The sequence below is a fragment of the Anomalospiza imberbis genome, chromosome 29, assembly GCF_031753505.1.
Source record: "Anomalospiza imberbis isolate Cuckoo-Finch-1a 21T00152 chromosome 29, ASM3175350v1, whole genome shotgun sequence".
Classification (NCBI taxonomy): domain Eukaryota; kingdom Metazoa; phylum Chordata; class Aves; order Passeriformes; family Viduidae; genus Anomalospiza; species Anomalospiza imberbis.
In genome coordinates this window covers 1,380,146-1,400,279 of record NC_089709.1, presented here as the reverse complement: position 1 = coordinate 1,400,279, position 20,134 = coordinate 1,380,146, and the positions used below count along the sequence as shown (strand labels likewise).

Below are 20,134 nucleotides of genomic sequence, written 5' to 3'. Positions count from 1 at the left end.
CGTGGGGACACGGGGGGACACGGGGGGACATGGGGGGACAAGAGGGGGGACATGGGGGGACATGGAGGGGACATGGGGGGACATGGGGGGACATGGGGGGACATGGGGGGACATTGGGGGGACATGGAGGGGACATGGGGGGACATGGGGGGACAAGAGGGGGGACATGGGGGGACATTGGGAGGACATGGGGGGACATGGGGGGGACATTGGGGGGGACACAGGGGGACATGGGGGGACATTGGGAGGGACATGGGGGGACACGGGGGGGACATTGGGGGGACACAGGGGGACATGGGGGGACACGGGGGGACATGGGGGGACATGGGGGGACATGGGGGGGGAAATGGGGGGGACATTGGGGGGGAAATGGGGGGGACATGGAGGGGACACAGAGGGGACATTGGGAGGGACATGGGGGGACATGGGGGGACATGATGGGGACACGGGGGGACATTGGGAGGGACATGGAGGGACATGGGGGGACACAGGGGGGACACGGGGGGACATTGGGGGGAAATGGGGTGACACAGAGGGGACAAGGGGAGGGGACAAGGGGAGGGGACACGGGGGGACATGGAGGGGACATTGGGAGGGACATGGGGGACATGGGGGGACATTGGGAGGGACATGGAGGGACATGGGGGGACACGGGGGGACATGGGGGGACACAGGGGGGACATTGGGGGGACACAGGGGGGACATTGGGGGGACATTGGGGGGACATGGGGGGACATGGAGGGGACATTGGGAGGGACATGGGGGGGACATGGGGGGGACACAGAGGGGACACAGAGGGGACATTGGGGGGGAAATGGGGGGGACACAGAGGGGACAAGGGGAGGGGACAAGGGGAGGGGACACGGGGGGACATGGAGGGGACATTGGGAGGGACATGGGGGGACATGGGGGGACATTGGGAGGGACATGGAGGGACATGGGGGGACACGGGGGGACATGGGGGACACAGGGGGGACATTGGGGGGACACAGGGGGGACATTGGGGGGACATTGGGGGGACATGGGGGGGACATGGAGGGGACATTGGGAGGGACATGGGGGGACATGGGGGGGACACAGAGGGGACACAGAGGGGACATTGGGGGGGAAATGGGGGGACACAGAGGGGACAAGGGGAGGGGACAAGGGGAGGGGACACGGGGGGACACGGGGGGGACATTGGGAGGGACGGGGGGGGACATGGGGGGGACATTGGGAGGACAAGAGAGGGGACACGGGGGGGACAAGGGGAGGGGACACGGGGGGACATGGGGGGGACAAAGAAGGGACAGAGGAGGGGACACAGAGGGGACACAGAGGGGACACGGGGGGGACATAGAGGGGACACAGAGGGGACACGGGGGGACACAGAGGGGACAGGGGAGGGGACACAGAGGGGACAGGGGAGGGGACACGGGGGGACACAGAGGGGACAGGGGAGGGGACACGGAGGGGACAGGGGAGGGGACACGGGGGGACACAGAGGGGACAGGGGAGGGGACACGGAGGGGACAGGGGAGGGGGACACGGGGGGACACAGAGGGGACAGGGGAGGGGACACAGAGGGGACAGGGGAGGGGACACGGAGGGGACAGGGGAGGGGACACGGGGGGACACAGAGGGGACAGGGGGGGACAGGGGAGGGGACAGGGGAGGGGACACGGGGCCCCCCCGCGCTGCCCCTCGGCCCCGCCGTGTTTGCCCGGGGGGGCGGGATCGGATAAAAACGGGGCTGGGGCAGGGGGACCCCAAAGCTGCAGCGGCACCTGGCCAGTGAGCGGGGACAGGGAGGGGGAACAGGGCTGTGGGACTGACTGGGGTGTGGGATGGGCATTTGGGATCGGGATTTGGGGCTGGGATCGGGATTTGGGGTCAGGATTGGGATTTGGGATCGGGATTTGGGGTCAGGATTGGGATTTGGATCGGGATTTGGGGCTGGGATCGGGATTTGGGGCTGGGATCGGGATTTGGGATCGGGATTTGGGACTGGGATTGGGATTTGGGGTCAGGATTGGCATTTGGGATCGGATTTGGGACTGGGATTGGGATTTGGGGCTGGGATCGGGATTTGGGGCTGGCATTGGCATTTGGGGCTGGGATCGGGATTTGGGATCGGGATTTGGGGCTGGGATTGGGATTTGGGGTCAGGATTGGGATTTGGGATCGGGATTTGGGGATGGGATTGGGATTTGGGGATGGGGATGGGATTTGGGGCTGGGATCGGGATTTGGGGCAGGGATTTGGGGTCAGGATTGGGATTTGGGGCAGGGATTTGGGGTCAGGATTGGGATTTCGGGCTGGGATTTCGGGCTGGGATTTGGGACTGGGATTGGGATTTGGGGTCAGGATTGGATTTGGGATCGGGATTTGGGGCTGGGATTGGGATTTGGGGCTGGGATTGGGATTTGGGGCAGGGATTTGGGGTCAGGATTGGGATTTGGGATCGGGGATTGGGATTGGGATTTGAGGCTGGGATTGGGGGAGCGGGGAAGGGATTGGGGTGTGGGGTCAGGATTGGAATTTGGGGCCGGGATTGGGAAGGGATATGGGGCTGGGGGTGGTTTTGGGGTGGGATAAGGGGGGAGCAGAGTGTGGGGCTGGGTGAGGACACCGGGATGTGGGGCTGGGGAGGGGCTGTGGGGTGGGAATGGAGCTGGAAGTTTCTATGGGGCAGGAATGGGATGGGGTTGGAAGTTTCTATGGGACTGGAAGTTTCTATGGGGTTGGAAGTTTCTATGGGGCTGGAAGTTTCTATGGGGCAGGAATGAGATGGGGGTAGGAAGTTTCGATGGGGTTGGAAGTCTCTGTGGGGCAGGAATGGGATGGGGTTGGAATGGGATGGGGTTGGAAGTCTCTGTGGGGCAGGAACGGGGTGGGGTTGGAAATTTCGATGGGGTTGGAAGTTTTGATGGGGTTGGAAGTCTCTGTGGGGCAGGAATGCAGTGGGGTTGGAATGGATGGGGTTGGAAGTTTCTATGGGCTGGAAGTTTCTACGGGGCAGGAATGGGAAGGGGTTGGAAGATTCGATGGGGCAGGAATGGGATGGGGCTGGAAGTTTCGATGGGGTTGGAAGTTTCTATGGGGCTGGAAGTTTCTATAGGGTTGGAATGGGATGGGGTGGGGTTGGAAGCGTCTGTGGGGCAGAAATGGGATGGGGCTGGAAATTTCTGTGGGGTTGGACGTTTCCGTGGGATTGGAAGTCTCTGTGGGGTAGAATGGGTAGGGTTGGAAGTTTCTATGGGGTTGGAATGGGATGGGGTTGGAATGGGATGGGGTTGGAAGTTTCTATGGGGTTGGAAGTTTCTATGGGGTTGGAATGGGATGGGGTTGGAAGTTTTGATGGGGTTGGAAGTTTCTGTGGGGCAGGAATGCAGTGGGGTTGGAATGGGATGGGGTTGGAAGTTTCTATGGGGTTGGAAGTCTCTGTGGGCCAGGAACGGGGTGGGGTTGGTAGCCCCTGCGGGGTTGGAAGTTTCTATGGGGCTGGAAGTTTCTATGGGGTTGGAAGTCTCTGTGGGGCAGGAATGCGGTGGGGTTGGTAGCCCTGTGGGGCTGGAAGTTTCTATGGGGTTGGTAGCCCCTGTGGGGTTGGAAGCCCCTGCGGGGTTGGTAGCCCCTGTGGGGCTGGAAGTTTCTATGGGGTTGGTAGCCCTGAGGGGTTGGAAGTTTCTATGGGGCTGGAAGTTTCTATGGGGTTGATAGCCCCTGTGGGGCTGGAAGTTTCTATGGGGTTGGTAGCCCCTGAGGGGCTGGAAGTTTCTATGGGGCTGGAAGTTTCTATGGGGTTGGTAGCCCCTGCGGGGTTGGTAGCCCCTGTGGGGCTGGAAGTTTCGATGGGGTTGGTAGCCCCTGCGGCGTTGGTAGCCCCTGCGGGGACACGCGTGCCAGCCGTCCCCCAACGCCCCCGCGGTGTCCCCGCAGCCATGAGGCTCCCGCTGGCCACGCTGCTGTTCCTGCTCGCCGCCGGCCGCCTCGGGGCCGCGCTGGTCCGGCGGGAGGCGGCGAGCGAGGGCTCGGAGCCGGTGGCCAGCGCGGATTTCCTGAGTCGCCACCTGCAGAGCCTGTCCGAGCTGGTGGCCCGCGAGCTGCCGCCGCAGCTGCGGCCCGAGGAGCTGCGCAGCCAGGCCGAGTACGGGCGGCGGGACCCCTCCCCACCTCCCCGGGACCCCTCCCCACCTCCCCGGGACCCCTCCCCACCCCGGGACCCCTCCCCTCCTGCCCGGGACCCCTCCCCACCCCGGGACCCCTCCCCTCCTGCCCGGGACCCCTCCCCTCCTCCCGGGACCCCTCCCCACCCCGGGACCCCTCCCCTCCTCCCCGGGACCCTTCCCACCCCGGGATCCCTCCGCTCTCCCCCAGGACCCCTCCCCACCCCGAGACCCCTCCCCTCCTCCCCAGGACCCTTCCCCACCCCGGGACCCTTCCCCACCCCGGGACCCCTCTCCAGGACCCCTCCCCACCCCGGGACCCCTCCCCTCCTCCCCGGGACCCTTCCCCACCCCGGGACCCCTCTCCAGGACCCCTCCCCACCCCGGAACCCCTCTCCTCCTCCCCGGGACCCCTCCCCTCCTCCCCAGGACCCCTCCCCACCCCGGGACCCCTCCGCTCTCCCCCGGGACCCTTCCCCACCCGGGACCCCTCCCCTCCTCCCCGGGACCCTTCCCCACCCCGGGATCCCTCCGCTCTCCCCCAGGACCCCTCCCCACCCCGAGACCCCTCCCCTCCTCCCCGGGACCCTTCCCCACCCCGGGACCCCTCCCCACCCCGGGACCCCTCCGCTCTCCCCCGGGACCCTTCCCACCCCGGGACCCCTCCCCTCCTCCCCGGGACCCTTCCCCACCCCGGGATCCCTCCGCTCTCCCCAGGACCCCTCCCCACCCCGAGACCCCTCCCCACCTCCCCGGGACCCCTCCTCACCCCGGGACCCCTCCCCACCTTCCCGGGACCCCTCCCCACCCCGGGACCCCTCCCCTCCTTCCCGGGACCCCTCCCCTCCTCCCCAGGACCCCTCCCCACCCCGGGACCCCTCCGCTCTCCCCCGGGACCCCTCCCCACACCGGGACCCCTCCCCTCCTCCCCAGGACCCCTCCCCACCCCGGGACCCCTCCCCTCCTTCCCGGGACCCCTCCCCACCTCCCCGGGACCCCTCCCCTCCTTCCCCGGGACCCTTCCCCCACCCCGGGACCCCTCTCCAGGACCCCTCCCCACCCCGGGACCCCTCCCCTCTCCCCCGGGACCCCTCCCCACCCCGGGACCCCTCCCCTCCCTCCCCTGGACCCCTCCCCAGACCCCTCCACTCCCTCCCGGGACCCCTCCCCTGCTCGGGACCCCTCCCCAGCCCGCGATGAGCGCCGTGTCCCGCAGGCTGTACCTGGAGCGGGCTAACAAGCAGCTGGAGCCGCTGGCCCGCGAGCTGCACAACAACGTGCTGGGGCTCTTCTCGTCCCTGCTGCGCCTGGGCCGGCCCGAGGGGCAGGGGGACAGCCCCGCGACCCCCGAGACCCCCTGAGACCCCCGAGACCCCCGAGACCCCCTGAGACCCGCGGGGGACAGCCCCGCGACCCCCCGAGACCCCCGAGACCCCGGGGGACAGCCCCGAGACCCCCGAGACCCCCTGAGACCCCCGAGACCCCCGGGGGACAGCCCCGCGACCACCGAGACCCCCTGAGACCCCCGGGGGGACAGCCCCGGGACCCCCTGAGACACCTGAAACCCCCTGAGACCCCCGGGGGGCTCCACGTGGACCTGGACTGAGCCCCGAGACCCCCAGGATGGGCCCAGACGCAGCCCTGAGACCCCCTGAGACCCCCACACAGATCCCAAAACAGCCCTGAGACCCCTCCCACGGACCCCAAAACAGCCCTGAGACCCCCCCCATGGACCCCAAAACCGCCCCGAGACCCCCCCCATGGACCCCAAAACAGCCCCGAGACCCCCCCCATGGACCCCAAAACAGCCCCCAGACCCCAAGACCCCACCCTAGCCCCCAAAACAGCCCTGAGACCCCCCCCCATGGACCCAAAACAGCCCCGAGACCCCCCCCCATGGACCCCAAAACAGCCCCGAGCCCCCCCTGAGACCCCCACCCCGGCCCCCACCCCAGCCCGGAGCCCCGCGCCCATCCCAGACCTCCAAATAAACCCTGAACCCCCCCCCCATGTCCTTGGAATTGGGGTGGGGGTCCCTGGGGCTGGGGGGGGGGTCAGTGGGGTCCCAGGGGTGTGGATGTCATTTGGGCTGGGGGCGGGGTCCCTGGGGTTTTGAGGGGGGTCGCTGTTGCTGTGGGGGGGGGTCCCTGGATCTGCCGGGGTGGTGGCGGGGGGGGGGGTCTCTGGGATTTTGAGGGGGGTCCCTGGGCCTGTGGGGGGGTCCGAGGGAGGGGGGGGTCCCTGAGGTGGGGGGGGGTCCCTGAGGGGGGGTCCCTGAGGTGGGGGCGGTCCCTGGGGAGGGGGCGGTCCCTGAGGTGGGGGGGGGTCCCCGGGGAGGGGGCGGTCCCTTCGGGGGGGGGTCCCTGAGGTGGGGGGGTCCCTGAGGGGGGGGGTCCCTGGGGAGGGGGCGGTCCCTGAGTTGGGGGGTCTCTGTGTTGGGGGGGGGTCCCTGAGTGGGGGGCGGTCCCTGAGTTGGGGGCGGTCCCTGGGGAGGGGGCGGTCCCTGAGGGGGGGTCCCTTAGTTAGGGGGGGTCCCTGAGGTGGGGGGGTCCTGAGTTGGGGGGGGTCCCTGGGGAGGGGGCGGTCCCTGAGTTGGGGGGGTCCCTGTGTTGGGGGGGGGTCCCTGAGTTGGGGGCGGTCCCTGGGGAGGGGGCGGTCCCTGGGGAGGGGGCGGCCCCTGAGGTGGGGGGGGGTCCCTGAGGAGGGGGCGGTCCCTGAGGTGGGGGGGGGGTCCCTTAGTTAGGGGGGGGGGGTCCCTGAGGAGGGGGCGGGTCCCTGAGTTGGGGGCGGTCCCTGGGGAGGGGGCGGTCCCTGAGTTGGGGGGTCTCTGTGTTGGCGGGGGGTCCCTGAGGTGTGGGGGGGGTCCCCGGGGAAGGGGGCGGTCCCTGAGGTGGGGGGGTCCCTGAGGGGGGGGTCCCTGGGGGGGGGGGCGGTCCCTGGGGGGGGGGTCCCTGAGTGGGGGGGTCCCTGAGGTGTGGGGGGGGTCCCTGAGTGGGGGGGGTCCCTGAGGTGGGGGGGGGTCCCTGAGGGGGGGTCCCTGAGGTGGGGGCGGTCCCTGAGTTGGGGGCGGTCCCTGAGGTGCGGGTGCCGCCCCCCAGCCGAGCCCCGCCCACCTCCCCCTCTCCCCGCTGCCAGCACTAAAGATGGCGGCGGCGCGGCGGCCTCACGCGCCGGGCGTGCCCTCACCCAAGATGGCGGCGGCGACGTCACCGCGCCCGCCACGCCCGTAGAGAAGATGGCGGCGCGGCGCCGTGTGGCGGCGCTACGTCACTTCCGGCGGGGCGGCATGGCGGGGGCCCGGCCATGGCGGACGCGGCGGCGCGGCGGGCGGTGGCGGAGCTGCCGCTGCTGCGGGCACCGGCGGGGCCGCGGGACCGCGAGGGCTGGGCCGAGCGGCTGCGGGAGGAGTACCGGGCGCTCATCCAGGTGCGTCCGTGGCGCCCGCCCGGTGTCCCTTTCCCGGTACCGGTGACCCCCTCCCGGTGACCCCCTCCCGGTGACCCCGCCGGTGTTCCCGCAGTACGTGGAGAACAACAAACGCGCCGACACCGACTGGTTCCGCCTGGAGTCCAACCCCGAGGGCACCCGGTAAGGGGGGAGGGGGCTCCGGGACCCCCGGGACCGGCACACCGGGACCCCCCCCCCGGTCACACCGGGACCCGCTGGATTGGCACACCGGGACCCCCCGTCACATCGGGACTCCCTTGACCCCCCCCGGTTCGCACCGGGACCCCGGGACTGGCACACCGGGACCCCCCCGTTCACACCGGGAGCCCCGGGACCGGCACACCGGGACCCCCAGGACTGCCCCATCGGGACCCCCCGGTCACACCGGGACCCCCGGGACTGCCCATCGGGACCCCCCCGGTCACACCGGGACCCCCGGGACTGCCCCATCGGGACCCCCCGGTCACACCGGGACCCCCGGGACTGCCCCATCGGGACCCCCCGGTCACACCGGGACCCCATTGACCCCCCCCGGTCACACCGGAACCCCCAGGACTGCCCCCGGTCACACCGGGGGCCCCGCGACCGGCACACCGGGACCCCCCCCGGTTATACCGGAACCCCCTTGACCCCCCGGTCACACCGGGACCCCCGTGACTTCCCAACCGGGACCCCCCCGATCTCACCGGGAGCCCCGGGACCGGCACACCGGGACCCCCCCGGTCACACCGGGACCCCCAGGGTTGTCACACCCCCCGGGGCTGCTCCGGTGACCGGGGTGGGGGGGGGGGGGGCTGTTCCCAGCACCGGGGGGGCCGGGATTTGAGGGGGGGCCCGGGGATTGGGGGAGGGGGGGTCCCGGTCGGTCTGAGAGGATTTGGGGGGTCCCGGGGGGGTCACTGAAGGGTTTGGGGGGTCTCTGAGGGGATTTGGGGGGGGTCCCGGGGGGATTTGGGGGACCCCGAGGGATTTTGGGGGGTTCCGGGGGGGTCACTGAGGGATTTGGGGGGGCTCTGAGGGGATTTGGGGGGGTCCCGGGGGGGTCACTGAAGGGTTTGGGGGGCTCTGTGGGGTTTTGGGGGGGGTCTGAGGGGATTTTGGGGGGGTCCCGGGGGGGGCACTGAGGGATTTCGGGGGGCTCTGAGGAGATTTGGGGGGCTCTGAGGGGTTTTGGGGGGGTCCCGAGGGATTTGGGGGGGTCCCGGGGGGGTCACTGAGGGATTTGGGGAGCTCTGAGGGATTTTGGGGGGGTCTGAAGGATTTTGGGGGGGTCCCTGAGGGAATTGGGGGGCTCTGAGGGGATTTGAGGGGGTTCCGGGGGGGGTCACTGAGGGATTTGGGGGGCTCTGAGGAGATTTGGGGGGCTCTGCGGTGTTTTGGGGGTCCCGGGGTGGGGTCACTGAAGGGTTTTGGGGATCCCTGAGGGTTTTGGGGGCTCTGCGGTGTTTTGGGGGTCCCAGGGTGGGGTCACTGAAGGGTTTGGGGAGCCCCTGAGGGTTTTGGGGGGCCCTGTGGTGTTTTGGGGGTCCCGGGGTGGGGTCACTGAAGGGTTTGGGGAGCCCTGAGGGATTTGGGGGGCTCTGCGGATTTTGGGGGGCTCTGCGGTGTTTTGGGGGTCCCGGGGTGGGGTCACTGAAGGGTTTGGGGGGCCTCTGCGGATTTTGGGGAGCCCTGCGGTGTTTTGGGGGGTCCCAGGGGGTCACTGAAGGGTTTGGGGGTCCCTGAGGGTTTTGGGGGGCTCTGCGGTGTTTGGGGGTCCCGCGGTGGGGTCACTGAAGGTTTTGGGGGGCTCTGCGGATTTTGGGGGGCTCTGCGGTGTTTTTGGGGGTCCTGGGGTGGGGTCACTGAAAGGTTTGGGGGTCCCTGCGGATTTTGGGGGCTCTGCGGTGTTTTGGGGGTCCCGGGGGGTCCCTGAAGCCCCCGGTGCCCCCCAGCTGGACGGGCCGGTGCTGGTACATCCATGAGCTGCTCCGCTACGAGTTCAGCATCGAGTTCGAGGTGAGGAGGGGGCTCCGGGGGGGTTTGGGGGTTTTGGGGGGGGGTCCCAAGGGGTGCTGACCCCCCCCGACCCCGACCCCCCCAGATCCCGGTGACGTACCCGGGCACCGCCCCCGAAATCGCCATCCCCGAGCTGGACGGGAAAACGGCCAAGATGTACCGGTGGGGCTGGGGGCGGTTTGGGGGGTCCTGGGGGAGGTTTGGGGGGGTTTTGGGGGTCCTGGGGGGGGTCCTGGGGGGTCCTTGGTGGGTTTTGGGGTTCCTGGGGGAGGTTTGGGGGGGTCCTGGGGGGTCCTGGGGAGGTTTTGGGGCTTGGGAAGCGGTTTGGGGGGTCCTGGGAGGGTTTTGGGGGACCTGGGGGGGTCCTGGGGGGGTCCTTGGTGGGTTTTGGGGGTCCAGGGGGAGGTTTGGGGGGTCCTGGGGGTCCTTGGTGGGTTTTGGGGTTCCTGGGGGAGGTTTGGGGGGGTCCTGGGGGGGGTTGGGGGGTCCGGGGGGGGTCCTGGGGGGGTTTTGGGGGTCCTGGGGGACGTTTGGGGGGGTCCTGGGGGGTCCTTGGTGGGTTTTGGGGGTCCAGGGGGAGGTTTGGGGGGGTCCTGGGGGTCCTTGGTGGGTTTTGGGGGTCCGGGGGGAGGTTTGGGGGGTCCTGGGGGGGTTTTGGGGGTCCTGGGGGGGTCCTTGGTGGGTTTTGGGGGGGGTCCTGGGGGGTCCTTGGTGGGTTTTGGGGTTACTGGGGGAGGTTTGGGGGGGTCCTGGGGGGGTTTTGGGGGTCCTGGGGGAGGTTTGGGGGATTTGGGGGGGGTTCATGGTGGGTTTTGGGACTTGAGAGGATGTTTGGGGTGGTCCTGGGGGGGTCCTGGGGGGGTTTTGGGGGTCCTGGGGGGTCCTGGGGGGGTTTTTGGGTTCCTGGGGGAGGTTTGGGGGGGTCCTGGGGAGGGTTTTGGGGCCTGGGGGGAGGTTTGGGGGGTCCTGGGGGGTTTGGGGGAGTCCTGGGGGGTCCTGGGGGCGTCCTTGGTGGGTTTTGGGCTTGGGAAGCGGTTTGGGGGGTCCTGGGAGGGTTTTGGGGGTCCTGGGGGGTCCTTGGTGGGTTTTGGGGGTCCTGGGGGGGGGTCCTGGGGGTGCTTGGTGTGTTTTGGGGTTCCTGGGGGAGGTTTGGGGGGGTCACTGGGGTTTTGGGGGTCCCTGGGGTTTTGGGGGTCCCTGGGGGGGGTCTGACGGGCCGCTGGCCCCGCAGGGGGGGTAAGATCTGCCTCAGTGACCACTTCAAGCCGCTGTGGGCCAGGAATGTGCCCAAGTTCGGGCTGGCACACCTGATGGCCCTGGGGGTGAGCGGGGACACCGGGGACAGGGGGGACACCGGGGACAGGGGGGACACCGGGGGACACCGGGGGGGACAGGGGACACCGGGGACAGGGGGGACACCGGGGGACACCGGGGGGGACAGGGGGACACCGGGGACAGGGGGGGACAGGGGGGACACCGGGGGGGGACGGGGGACAGGGGGGACACCGGGGACAGGGGGGACACCGGGGACAGGGGGGACACCAGGGGGGACAGGGGACATTGGGGACAGGGGACATTGGGGGACACCGGGGGGACAGGGGACACTGGGGGACAGGGACATTGGGGACAGGGGACATTGGGGGGGACAGGGGACATTGGGGGGACAGGGACATTGGGGGGACAGGGGACACTGGGGGGACAGGGGACATTGGGGGGACAGGGGACATTGGGGGGGACAGGGGACATTGGGGACAGGGGACATTGGGGACAGGGGACATTGGGGACAGGGGACATTGGGGGGACAGGGGACATTGGGGGGGACAGGGGACATTGGGGACAGGGGACATTGGGGACAGGGGACATTGGGGGGGAGAGGGACATTGGGGACAGGGACATTGGGGGACAGGGGACATTGGGGACAGGGGACATTGGGGACAGGGGACATTGGGGACAGGGGACATTGGGGGGGCAGGGGACATTGGGGGACACCGGGAGGTCACCCATGGGGTGTGACAGCGAGGTGGGGTGACACCTTTTGGGGATGTGACACCGAGGGGGGGGTGACACCTTTTGGGGGTGTGACACCGAGGGGGGGTGACACCTTTTGGGGGGTGTGACATCTTTTGGGGGGGGTGACACCTTTTGGGGTGTGACACCAAGGAGGGGGTGGCATCTTTGGGGGGGTGTGCCACCTTTTGGGGGTGTGCCACCTTTTGGGGGGGTGTGCCACGTTGCGGGGGGTGTGACACCTTTTGGGGGTTGTGACACCAAGGGGGGTGACACCTTTTGGGGGTGTGACACCTTTTGGGTTGTGACACCTTTTGGGTGTGTGACACCTTTTGGGGGGGTGTGGCATCTTTTGGGGGGGGTGTGACACCTTTTGGGGGTGTGACACCAAGGGGGCGTGACACGTTTTGGGGGGGTGACACCTTTTGGGGGGTGTGCCACGTTCCAGAGGTGTGACACCTTTTGGGGGTGTGACACCGAGGGGGTGTGACACCAAGGGGGGTGACACCTTTTGGGGTTGTGACACCTTTTGGGAGGTGTGACACCGAGTGGGGGTGACACCGAGGGGGGTGTGACACCTTTTGGGGGGTGTGACACCGAGGGGGTGACCACCAAGGGGGGTGACACCTTTTGGGGCGGTGTGCCACCAAGGGGGGTGACACCTTTTGGGGGTGTGCCACCTTTTGGGGGGGGTGACACCAAGGGGGGGTGTGCCACCTTTTGGGGTTGTGACACCTTTTGGGGGGTGTGACACCAAGGGGGCGTGACACGTTTTGGGGGGGTGACACCTTTTGGGGGGTGTGACACCAAGGGGTGTGCCACCTTTTGGGGGGTGTGCCACCTTTGGGGGGGTGTGCCACCTTTTGGGGGGTGTGACACGTTTTGGGGGTGTGCCACGCTGCGGGGGTGTCCCCACGGCAGTGACCCCTGTCCCCACAGCTGGGTCCCTGGCTGGCCGTGGAGATCCCGGACCTGATCTCCAAAGGCCTCATCCAGCACAAGGACAAGTGACCAACGCGGGGGGGACTTTGGGGGTCCCCTCCCCTCGGGGGTCCCCCTCCCTCCAGGGGTCCCCCCCCCGTTCCCCTGCCAGCTGCCGCCACGCCTCCCCGCCGCTTCGCTGCTGCTCCCCAATAAACACTGAACCCCGATTTAGTGGCGGTTTGTTATTTTGGGGGTGCCACGGGGGGGATTTGTCCCCAACACCCCCCGGTGTGTTCCCCCCCCCCCAGAAACCCGCGGGGGTCGCGGCCCCTTTAAGACGCCACGCGGTTTCCATGGCGACGCGCGGCGCGAGGGGGCGTGGCCGGGAGGGCGGCGCATGCGCAGAGCCGCCGGCGAGGCCGCCGGGGGCGGGGCCGGCTGAGGGAGGAACAAAGATGGCGGCGGGTGCGGCGGGAGTTGTTGCCATGGCGGCCCGCGGGAGGTGCGGGCCGACCGCGGGGCGACCCCGCCGAGGGGCGCAGGGGGGCTCGGGGGGCGTCACTCGGGGCTGGGGGGGGCTCGGGGACAGCGGAAACCACCCCCCCCCCCCCAGGGGAGCCGCGGGGCCGGGCGGGGGGTGCGGGACAGGGCCCCGGGGGGCGGGGGACACCGGGGTGATGGGGGTGGGCGGCGGGGACCCCTCAAGGGGAGCCCCGGGGCAGCGGAGGGGGCAACCGGAGGGGGCAGGGGACACCCCCGGTGAGGGACCCCGGGCCGGGAGAGGGGGGCGGGGCCCCGAGGGGCGGGGGGGGGGCCGGGGTTGTGGGGGGCACCGGGAGGGACCCGGGGGGGCGGCGGGAGCGCGGCGGGGCTGAGCCCGGGGGTGGCGGGCCGAGGCGGGCCGGGGGCTTTTGCAGCGGCCAAGGCCTCGGAGCTCCCGCCGCGACCCCCGCCCCAACCCGGGGCACAGCGGGGCTTTGTCCTCCGCCCCTCCGGGACCACCCATCACCTCCGCACCGGGGGAGCAGGCCACGGCCCGGGGAGGGGGGCAAACACACGCTCCCGGTGCTCCCAACCCTCCCCCGCGACTCACCGAGAGGCTGCCACGGAGCCGGGGGTCCCCCCGAAGCTTTGGGGTCCCCCCGAGGCTTTGGGATCCCCCCCCCGGTGACGCCGTGTCCCCGCAGGGCCCCCGCCGACGGGACGCTGTGTCCGGCCGCCGGGTGCCGGGGGCTGTGAGCAGGTGCGTGCCCCTTCCCCGTCCCCTTCGGCCACCCCCGGCCGTGTCACCGGCCTGCCGCTGTCCCCGCAGGCCCCGCCATGCCCCAGGCCTCGGAGCACCGCCTGGGCCGCGCCAGGGACCCCGGCGCCGTGGTGACCGCGCAGCCCCGGGCGGGCTCCCGCCTGCCCAGCGGCCACCGAGCGCTGAGCCAGGAGCGCCATGCGGCCCCCAACGGGCTGTCCCCGGCCCCCAAACTGCGCCTGCTGCCCCCGCGGCCGCCGCCGCCGCCCGACGACCCCCGGCCCAAGAAGCTGGAGCTGGAGCGGGGCCGGGCGGCCAAGCGGGGGGACCCCGCTCCCCGCGGGCCGGGGGGCCGCCGGGGGCCGCTCAAGGCCGATCACGGCGTGAGGGTGCCCGGTGGGGCGCCGCAGGTGCCCGGCAGCGCCTCCTTCTCGCTGCCCAGCGCGGCCGAGCGGCGCCGGAGCAACCTGGCCCGCTCCAAATCCATCAGCATCGGCGACCTGAGCCAGGGAGGCGGCGGTGGCGGCGTCCCCAGCCGCGCCGAGGACGTGGCGGTGGCGCTGAGCCGGCTGGTGCTCAGGGACTGCGGGCACCCGCTGGGCGCGGGCGCGCTGGCGCTGCGGAGGAGCTCCTCGCTGCGCAGGGTCACCGTGGCGCCCGGGCCCGACGGCAAGGCCACCCCGCCGCTGCTCTCCGTGCGCCCCGAGAGCGGCCCCCGCGCCCGCTCGGACCCCCCGTTCGGCCACGGCCCCGGCAGCCCCGCGCCCGGCCGGACCGAGGACAAGGCGGCCGCCGTAAGAGCCTCGGGCGGGCGGGGGTGTGGCGTGGGCCCCGCGGTGTCCCCAGCCTCGGGGACGTTTTGAGACCCGCCCGGTGTCCCCAGCTTCGGGGACACTTTGAGACCCCCATGGTGTCCCCAGCTTCGGGGACACTTTGAGACCCCCATGGTGTCCCCAGCTTCGGGGACACTTTGAGACCCCCATGGTGTCCCCAGCTTCGGGGACACTTTGAGACCTCCATGGTGTCCCCAGCCTCGGGGACGTTTTGAGACCCGCCCGGTGTCCCCAGCTTCGGGGACACTTTGAGACCCCCATGGTGTCCCCAGCTTCGGGGACACTTTGAGACCCCCATGGTGTCCCCAGCTTCGGGGACACTTTGAGACCCCCATGGTGTCCCCAGCTTCGGGGACACTTTGAGACCCCCATGGTGTCCCCAGCTTCGGGGACACTTTGAGACCCCCATGGTGTCCCCAGCTTCGGGGACACTTTGAGACCCCCATGGTGTCCCCAGCTTCGGGGACACTTTGAGACCCCCATGGTGTCCCCAGCTTCGGGGACACTTTGAGACCCCCATGGTGTCCCCAGCCTCGGGGACGTTTTGTGACCCCTGCGGTGTCCCCAGCTTCGGGGACACTTTGAGACCCCCACACTGTCCCCAGCTTCGGGGACACTTTGAGACCCCCACCCTGTCCCCAGCTTCGGGGACGTTTTGTGACCCCCATGCTGTCCCCAGCTTCGGGGACACTTTGAGACCCCCACACTGTCCCCAGCCCCCGGAACGTTGTGACCCCCGCGGTGTCCCCAGCCCCGGGGACGTTGTGACCCCCGCGGTGTCCCCGCTCTCAGGCTGTCCCCGCTCTCAGGCTCGGTGACATCGCCAGGGTGGGACGGTGGTGGCGGTCTCACCTGTCCCCACTCCAGTCCTGTTTTGGGGACCCCCACGGCTCTAGGAGGTGGGGGGTCTCTGCTGTCCCCCACAGCTCAGGGGGGCTGGGAGTGGCCGGTGCCATCGCAGAGGTTCGGTGCCCCGCAGCTCCAGGGTGACCACGGGTGACCGGTGGCACTGAGGTGGCCGGGGGTGGCCGCTGCCCCCTCCCCGTTTCCGCATCCGCCTCCCCCCGCCCCGTCCCGCACCTGCCCGGCCACGTGTGGGGGGATCGTAATCCCCGAAACCCCACCGGGCCACGGCCACACGGCCTCGTCCCCGCCGGGATGTCCCCGGCGCTGCCGGGGGGGGGTCCCGCGGCCCCGCCGAGCCCCCGAACCCCCTCGGCGGAAAGCGGGGAGGGCTTTTTGGGGGGTGTTTACCTCGGCACCCCTCCGGGCTCTCGCTGTCCCCCGGGGCAGCTCCGGCTAATTAATCCCCCGGGATGAGCCTCGCGCAGCCCAGAATAGCCGGGGGAATCGGATCAGCTCATGAGCTCAGGGGGAGGGGACACGCCGGTGGCCGGCAGCGGTGCCACCGGTCCCGCGGGGGCCACCGAGCCGGTGCCACCGAGCCGCCGGTGCCACCATGCCGGGGCTGCAGGGAGCCACGCTGGTGGAGCTGCCGCGGAAGCTGCACCGCTCGCTGGTGACCCGCCGGGAGCTCCAGGGCCGGGCCACCGACATCTCCGAGTCCGTGGTGCACACGGCGGTCATGGGGCTACTGCTGGTCACCGGCGAGGTGAAGCCACCGCCGCCGGGGGACGCCCGGGGGGACGGGGCGGCCGGGGCGCGGCTCACCGGGTGTCCCTCGCTGTCCCCCCAGACCCACCACACGCTGCTGCTGGGCTCGGGCCACGTCGGCCTCAGGAATTTGGGCAACACGGTAAGTGGCCGTGGCCACCCCGCCCCTCCCGGGAGGGATTTGGGGTCCCCCCGGGGTCACCTCGGGGTCCCCCGTGGTCCCACCCTCCTGTCCTGCTGGGATGTCACATTCCCAGAGCTCCCCCAGCCCCCCAACACTGTCCCCAACCCTCCTGTCCTGGGTGTGGGAGAGATCTGGGGTCTCTTTGGTGTCCTTTAAGGGTCCCTTGGTGTCACCTGGGGGTCACCTCAGTGTCCCCGAGCCTCTTTGTGGCTGTCCCACCGCAGTCCCATCCCACTGGGGACATCCCATCCCGGGGGCCCCCTCAGTCCCACGGGGTCCCAGAGCGGAGGCGACACCCCGAGGGACCCCCGGTGACCTGCCACACGCCGGGATGTCCCCGTGTCCCCTCCCAGTGCTTCATGAACGCGGTGCTGCAGTGCCTGAGCAGCACCAAACCTCTGCGGGACTACTGCCTGCGCCGCGACTTCCAGCAGGAGCAGCCCCCCGGCCCCCGCGCCCCCCAGGAGCTCACCGAAGGTGGGACAGACCCCCCAAAATCCCACAGCTTCACCCCTGGAGCGTTACATAACCCCCCCGGGGGCGCTGACGCCGCCGCGTCCCCGCAGCCTTCGCCGATGTCATCGCCGCCCTCTGGCACCCCGACTCCTCCGAGGCCGTCAACCCCGGGCGCTTCAAGGCCGTGTTCCAAAAATACGTGCCCTCCTTCACGGGCTACAGGTGAGACACCCCCCGCTCCACCACGCCCCGCCAAAAACCTTTGGGGACCCCCTCCCCCCAGCCCCGGGGCGGGTACAAAGCGTGGCCGTGCCCGCAGCCAGCAGGACGCGCAGGAATTCCTCAAGTTCTTCATGGACCGGCTGCACGTGGAGATCAACAGGAAGGGCCGGCGCACGCCCAGCATCCTGTCGGACACACGGAGACCCCCGGCCCTGGAGGACCCCGAAACGCTCAGGTGAGAGTGGGGGAGGGCTGCTGGGGGAAGGGGGGAACCCCGGTTTTGGGGACGGCTGACCCCGCCCCACCCCGGTGTCGTCCCCGCCGCAGCGACGACGAACGCGCCAACCAGATGTGGAAGCGCTACCTGGAGAGGGAGGACAGCAAGATCGTGGGTGAGCGATGGCAATGGGGGTGTGCCCCCCCCCCCTCCTCCACGGGACCCCAAAACTTCTGGGGGTGCCCCCCTGACCCAGCCTTTGCCCCCCAGATCTCTTCGTGGGGCAGCTGAAGAGCTGCCTCAAGTGCCAGGCCTGCGGCTACCGCTCCACCACCTTCGAGGTGTTCTGCGACCTCTCGCTGCCCATCCCAAAGGTAGGGCTGGGGCGACCCCCAAAAACCCTTCAGACCCTCCCCAAATACCCTTCAGGCCCCACAAAAACCTTCCAGACCCCCCAAAAAGCCCTCAGACCTCCCAAAACTCCTCAGACTCCCAGAAAAACCCCTCAGACCCCCCCAAAAACCCTTCAGACCCCCCCAAAAACCCCTCAGACCTCCCCAAAAGCCCTTCAGACCCCCCCAAAAACCCTTCAGACCCCCCGAAAACCCCTCAGACCCCCCAAAAACCCTTCAGCCCCCCCCAAAAACCCTTCAGACCCTCTCAAAATCCCATCAGACCCCCCCAAAAACCCTTCAGCCCCCCCCCAAAACCCTTCAGTCCCCCAAAAAACCCCTCAGACTCCCCAAAAACCCTTCAGACCCCCCGAAAACCTCTCAGACCCCCCCAAAAAGCATTCAGCCCCCCCAAAAACCCTTCAGACCCTTTCAAAATCCCATCAGACCCCCCCAAAAACCCTTCAGCCCCCCCGAAAACCCCTCAGACCCTCTCAAAGTCCTATCAGACCCCCCCAAAAACCCTTCAGACCCTGTCAAAATCTCATCAGCCCTCCCCAAAAACCCTTCAGCCCCCGCAAAAACCCTTCAGCCCCCCGAAAACCCCCTCAGCCCCCCCCAAAAACCCTTCAGCCCCCCCAAAAACCCCTCAGACCCCCCCCGAAAACCCCTCAGACCCTCTCAAAGTCCTATCAGACCCCCCCAAAAACCCTTCAGCCCCCCCAAAAACCCCTCAGACCCCCCCCGAAAACCCCTCAGACCCTCTCAAAGTCCTATCAGACCCCCCCAAAAACCCTTCAGCCCCCCCAAAAACCCTTCAGACCCTGTCAGAATCCCATCAGACTCTCCCCAAAAACCCTTCTGCCCCTCCACAAAAACCCTTCAGACCCCCCCAAAAACCCCTCAGACCTCCCCAAAAACCCTTCAGCCCCCCCCAAAAACCCTTCAGACCCAGTCAAAATCTCATCAGACCCCCCAAAAACCCTTCAGACCCCCCCAAAAACCCTTCAGCCCCCCCAAAAACCCCTCAGACCCCCCCGAAACCCCCTCAGCCCCCCCCCAAACCTCCCCCTGACCTCGTGGCCCTCCAGAAAAGCTTTGCCGGGGGCAAGGTCTCGCTCCACGACTGCTTCAGCCTCTTCACCAAGGAGGAGGAGCTGGACTCCGAGAACGCCCCGGTGAGAGCATGGAGCCCCCCTCACCCCTCCCGGTGACCCCCTCCCCGCAGCCCGGTGTGGCCCCCAGCCCCTGGCTGAGCGCCCCCTCCCCATCAGGTGTGTGACAAGTGCCGGCAGCGCACGCGGAGCACCAAGAAGCTGACGATCCAGCGCTTCCCACGCATCCTGGTGCTCCGTATCCTTTGGGAATCGGCGCAGAGTGGGGGACGGGACACCCCCAGAACTTTTGGGGGGTCGCTGGGGAGGGGCGCAAGGGGGCCACGCCACCCCCACCCGCCCCGCAGTTCCCTTAACCCTTTGGCAGACCTGAACCGGTTCTCCACCACGCGCTACTCCATCAAGAAATGCTCCGTCTTCGTGGACTTCCCGCTGCAGCAGCTCAACCTGCGGGAGTTCGCCAGCGAGAAGGCGGGTGAGGAGAGCTCCCTGGGGGCGGCTGCCGGGCCGGGGGGCTCGGGGTTTTTGGGGTGGGGGATCCTAACCCTGACGCCGCCTCCGCCGCAGGCAGCCCCGTCTACAGCCTGTACGCGCTGTGCAACCACTCGGGCAGCGTCCACTACGGGCACTACACGGCTTTCTGCCGCGACCCCGCCGGCTGGCGCGTCTACAACGACTCCCGGTCAGTGCCCCCCCCGCCCCGCCCCGCCCGCGACCCCCCCTGCCCCGCCCGGGCACCCCCCGAGCCCCCGCCGCGGGTGCTGAGGGTGTCCCCGCAGCGTCTCGCCCATCAGCGAGAACCAGGTGCCGTCCAGCGAGGGCTACGTGCTGTTCTACGAGCTGGAGGAGCCCCCCGGCCGCAGAGCCTGAGACCCCCGCCCGGAGCCGCCCGGGGCTCGGGGCTCGGGGGGGGGGTGAAGCCCCGGTTGCCCCCGCCCCGGGAGCCCCCCGGGCCCCGCGGAGAGAGGGGTGCGGGGGGTGCGGCCGCGGCCCGCGCGGCCCCGGGGGGTTTTGTGAATAAATTTATTAAAAAAAACCCAAAAAACGCCGATTTTGGGGGCTGGAGGGGGCGGGGCTTGTCGGTAAGGGGTGCGGTTATGATTGACAGCTAGTGGACAGGCGTGGTTTGTGAGGGCGTGGCTAGTGGGCGGGGCCTGTTGATTGACGACAGATGGGCGTGGCGCGCGTGGCGATTGGCTGCTGGCCTAGTGGGCGTGGCTTACCGCAACGGCTCTCTTCCTCCCGCCACGGCGCGCTGTCCATCAACACTCTGCGCGTTCCTATTGGTCCGCTTGCTCTCGGCCCCGCCCTTTCCCCCGCTAGGCGGCGGGAAG

At 69.5% G+C, this 20,134-nt stretch overlaps 3 protein-coding genes across 4 annotated transcripts; all 3 read left to right on the top strand.

Annotated features, from left to right (window-relative positions):
- Positions 1-3,908: 3,908 nt before the first annotated feature.
- Positions 3,909-5,728, top strand: LOC137463687 (apolipoprotein A-II-like). Its single transcript, XM_068175013.1, has 3 exons — positions 3,909-4,129; positions 5,365-5,516; positions 5,668-5,728. The coding sequence occupies exons 1-2, from the start codon at positions 3,924-3,926 to the stop codon at positions 5,507-5,509; spliced, it is 351 nt and encodes a 116-aa protein (XP_068031114.1). The 5' UTR covers positions 3,909-3,923; the 3' UTR covers positions 5,510-5,516; positions 5,668-5,728.
- Positions 5,729-7,405: 1,677 nt separating this feature from the next.
- Positions 7,406-12,695, top strand: UFC1 (ubiquitin-fold modifier conjugating enzyme 1). Of its 2 annotated transcripts, none has more exons than XM_068175010.1 (6): positions 7,406-7,574; positions 7,669-7,736; positions 9,530-9,593; positions 9,679-9,749; positions 10,825-10,915; positions 12,540-12,695. In XM_068175010.1, the coding sequence occupies exons 1-6, from the start codon at positions 7,452-7,454 to the stop codon at positions 12,609-12,611; spliced, it is 489 nt and encodes a 162-aa protein (XP_068031111.1). In that variant the 5' UTR covers positions 7,406-7,451; the 3' UTR covers positions 12,612-12,695. The 2 variants fall into 2 exon arrangements, with proteins under 2 accessions (XP_068031111.1, XP_068031109.1); XM_068175008.1 differs by having other exon boundaries at positions 7,414-7,574; positions 9,679-9,755.
- A 228-nt stretch (positions 12,696-12,923) lies between these two features.
- USP21 (ubiquitin specific peptidase 21) lies at positions 12,924-19,734 on the top strand. Its single transcript, XM_068174946.1, has 14 exons — positions 12,924-13,026; positions 13,712-13,767; positions 13,837-14,561; positions 16,297-16,356; positions 16,752-16,875; positions 16,965-17,076; positions 17,174-17,311; positions 17,404-17,468; positions 17,564-17,667; positions 18,777-18,863; positions 18,960-19,038; positions 19,168-19,275; positions 19,368-19,482; positions 19,580-19,734. The coding sequence occupies exons 3-14, from the start codon at positions 13,845-13,847 to the stop codon at positions 19,668-19,670; spliced, it is 1,800 nt and encodes a 599-aa protein (XP_068031047.1). The 5' UTR covers positions 12,924-13,026; positions 13,712-13,767; positions 13,837-13,844; the 3' UTR covers positions 19,671-19,734.
- Positions 19,735-20,134: the final 400 nt, after the last annotated feature.

Coding starts and splice junctions, on each gene's coding strand:
- LOC137463687 (XM_068175013.1), top strand. CDS start 3,924: ATGAGGCTCCCGCTGGCCACGCTGCTGTTCCTGCTCGCCGCCGGCCGC. Junction 4,130..5,364: donor GAGCTGCGCAGCCAGGCCGA/GTACGGGCGGCG, acceptor CGTGTCCCGCAG/GCTGTACCTGGAGCGGGCTA.
- UFC1 (XM_068175008.1), top strand. CDS start 7,452: ATGGCGGACGCGGCGGCGCGGCGGGCGGTGGCGGAGCTGCCGCTGCTG. Junction 7,575..7,668: donor AGTACCGGGCGCTCATCCAG/GTGCGTCCGTGG, acceptor GTGTTCCCGCAG/TACGTGGAGAACAACAAACG. Junction 9,594..9,678: donor AGTTCAGCATCGAGTTCGAG/GTGAGGAGGGGG, acceptor CGACCCCCCCAG/ATCCCGGTGACGTACCCGGG.
- USP21 (XM_068174946.1), top strand. CDS start 13,845: ATGCCCCAGGCCTCGGAGCACCGCCTGGGCCGCGCCAGGGACCCCGGC. Junction 14,562..16,296: donor CCGAGGACAAGGCGGCCGCC/GTAAGAGCCTCG, acceptor CTGTCCCCCCAG/ACCCACCACACGCTGCTGCT. Junction 17,469..17,563: donor GGAGGACAGCAAGATCGTGG/GTGAGCGATGGC, acceptor TTTGCCCCCCAG/ATCTCTTCGTGGGGCAGCTG.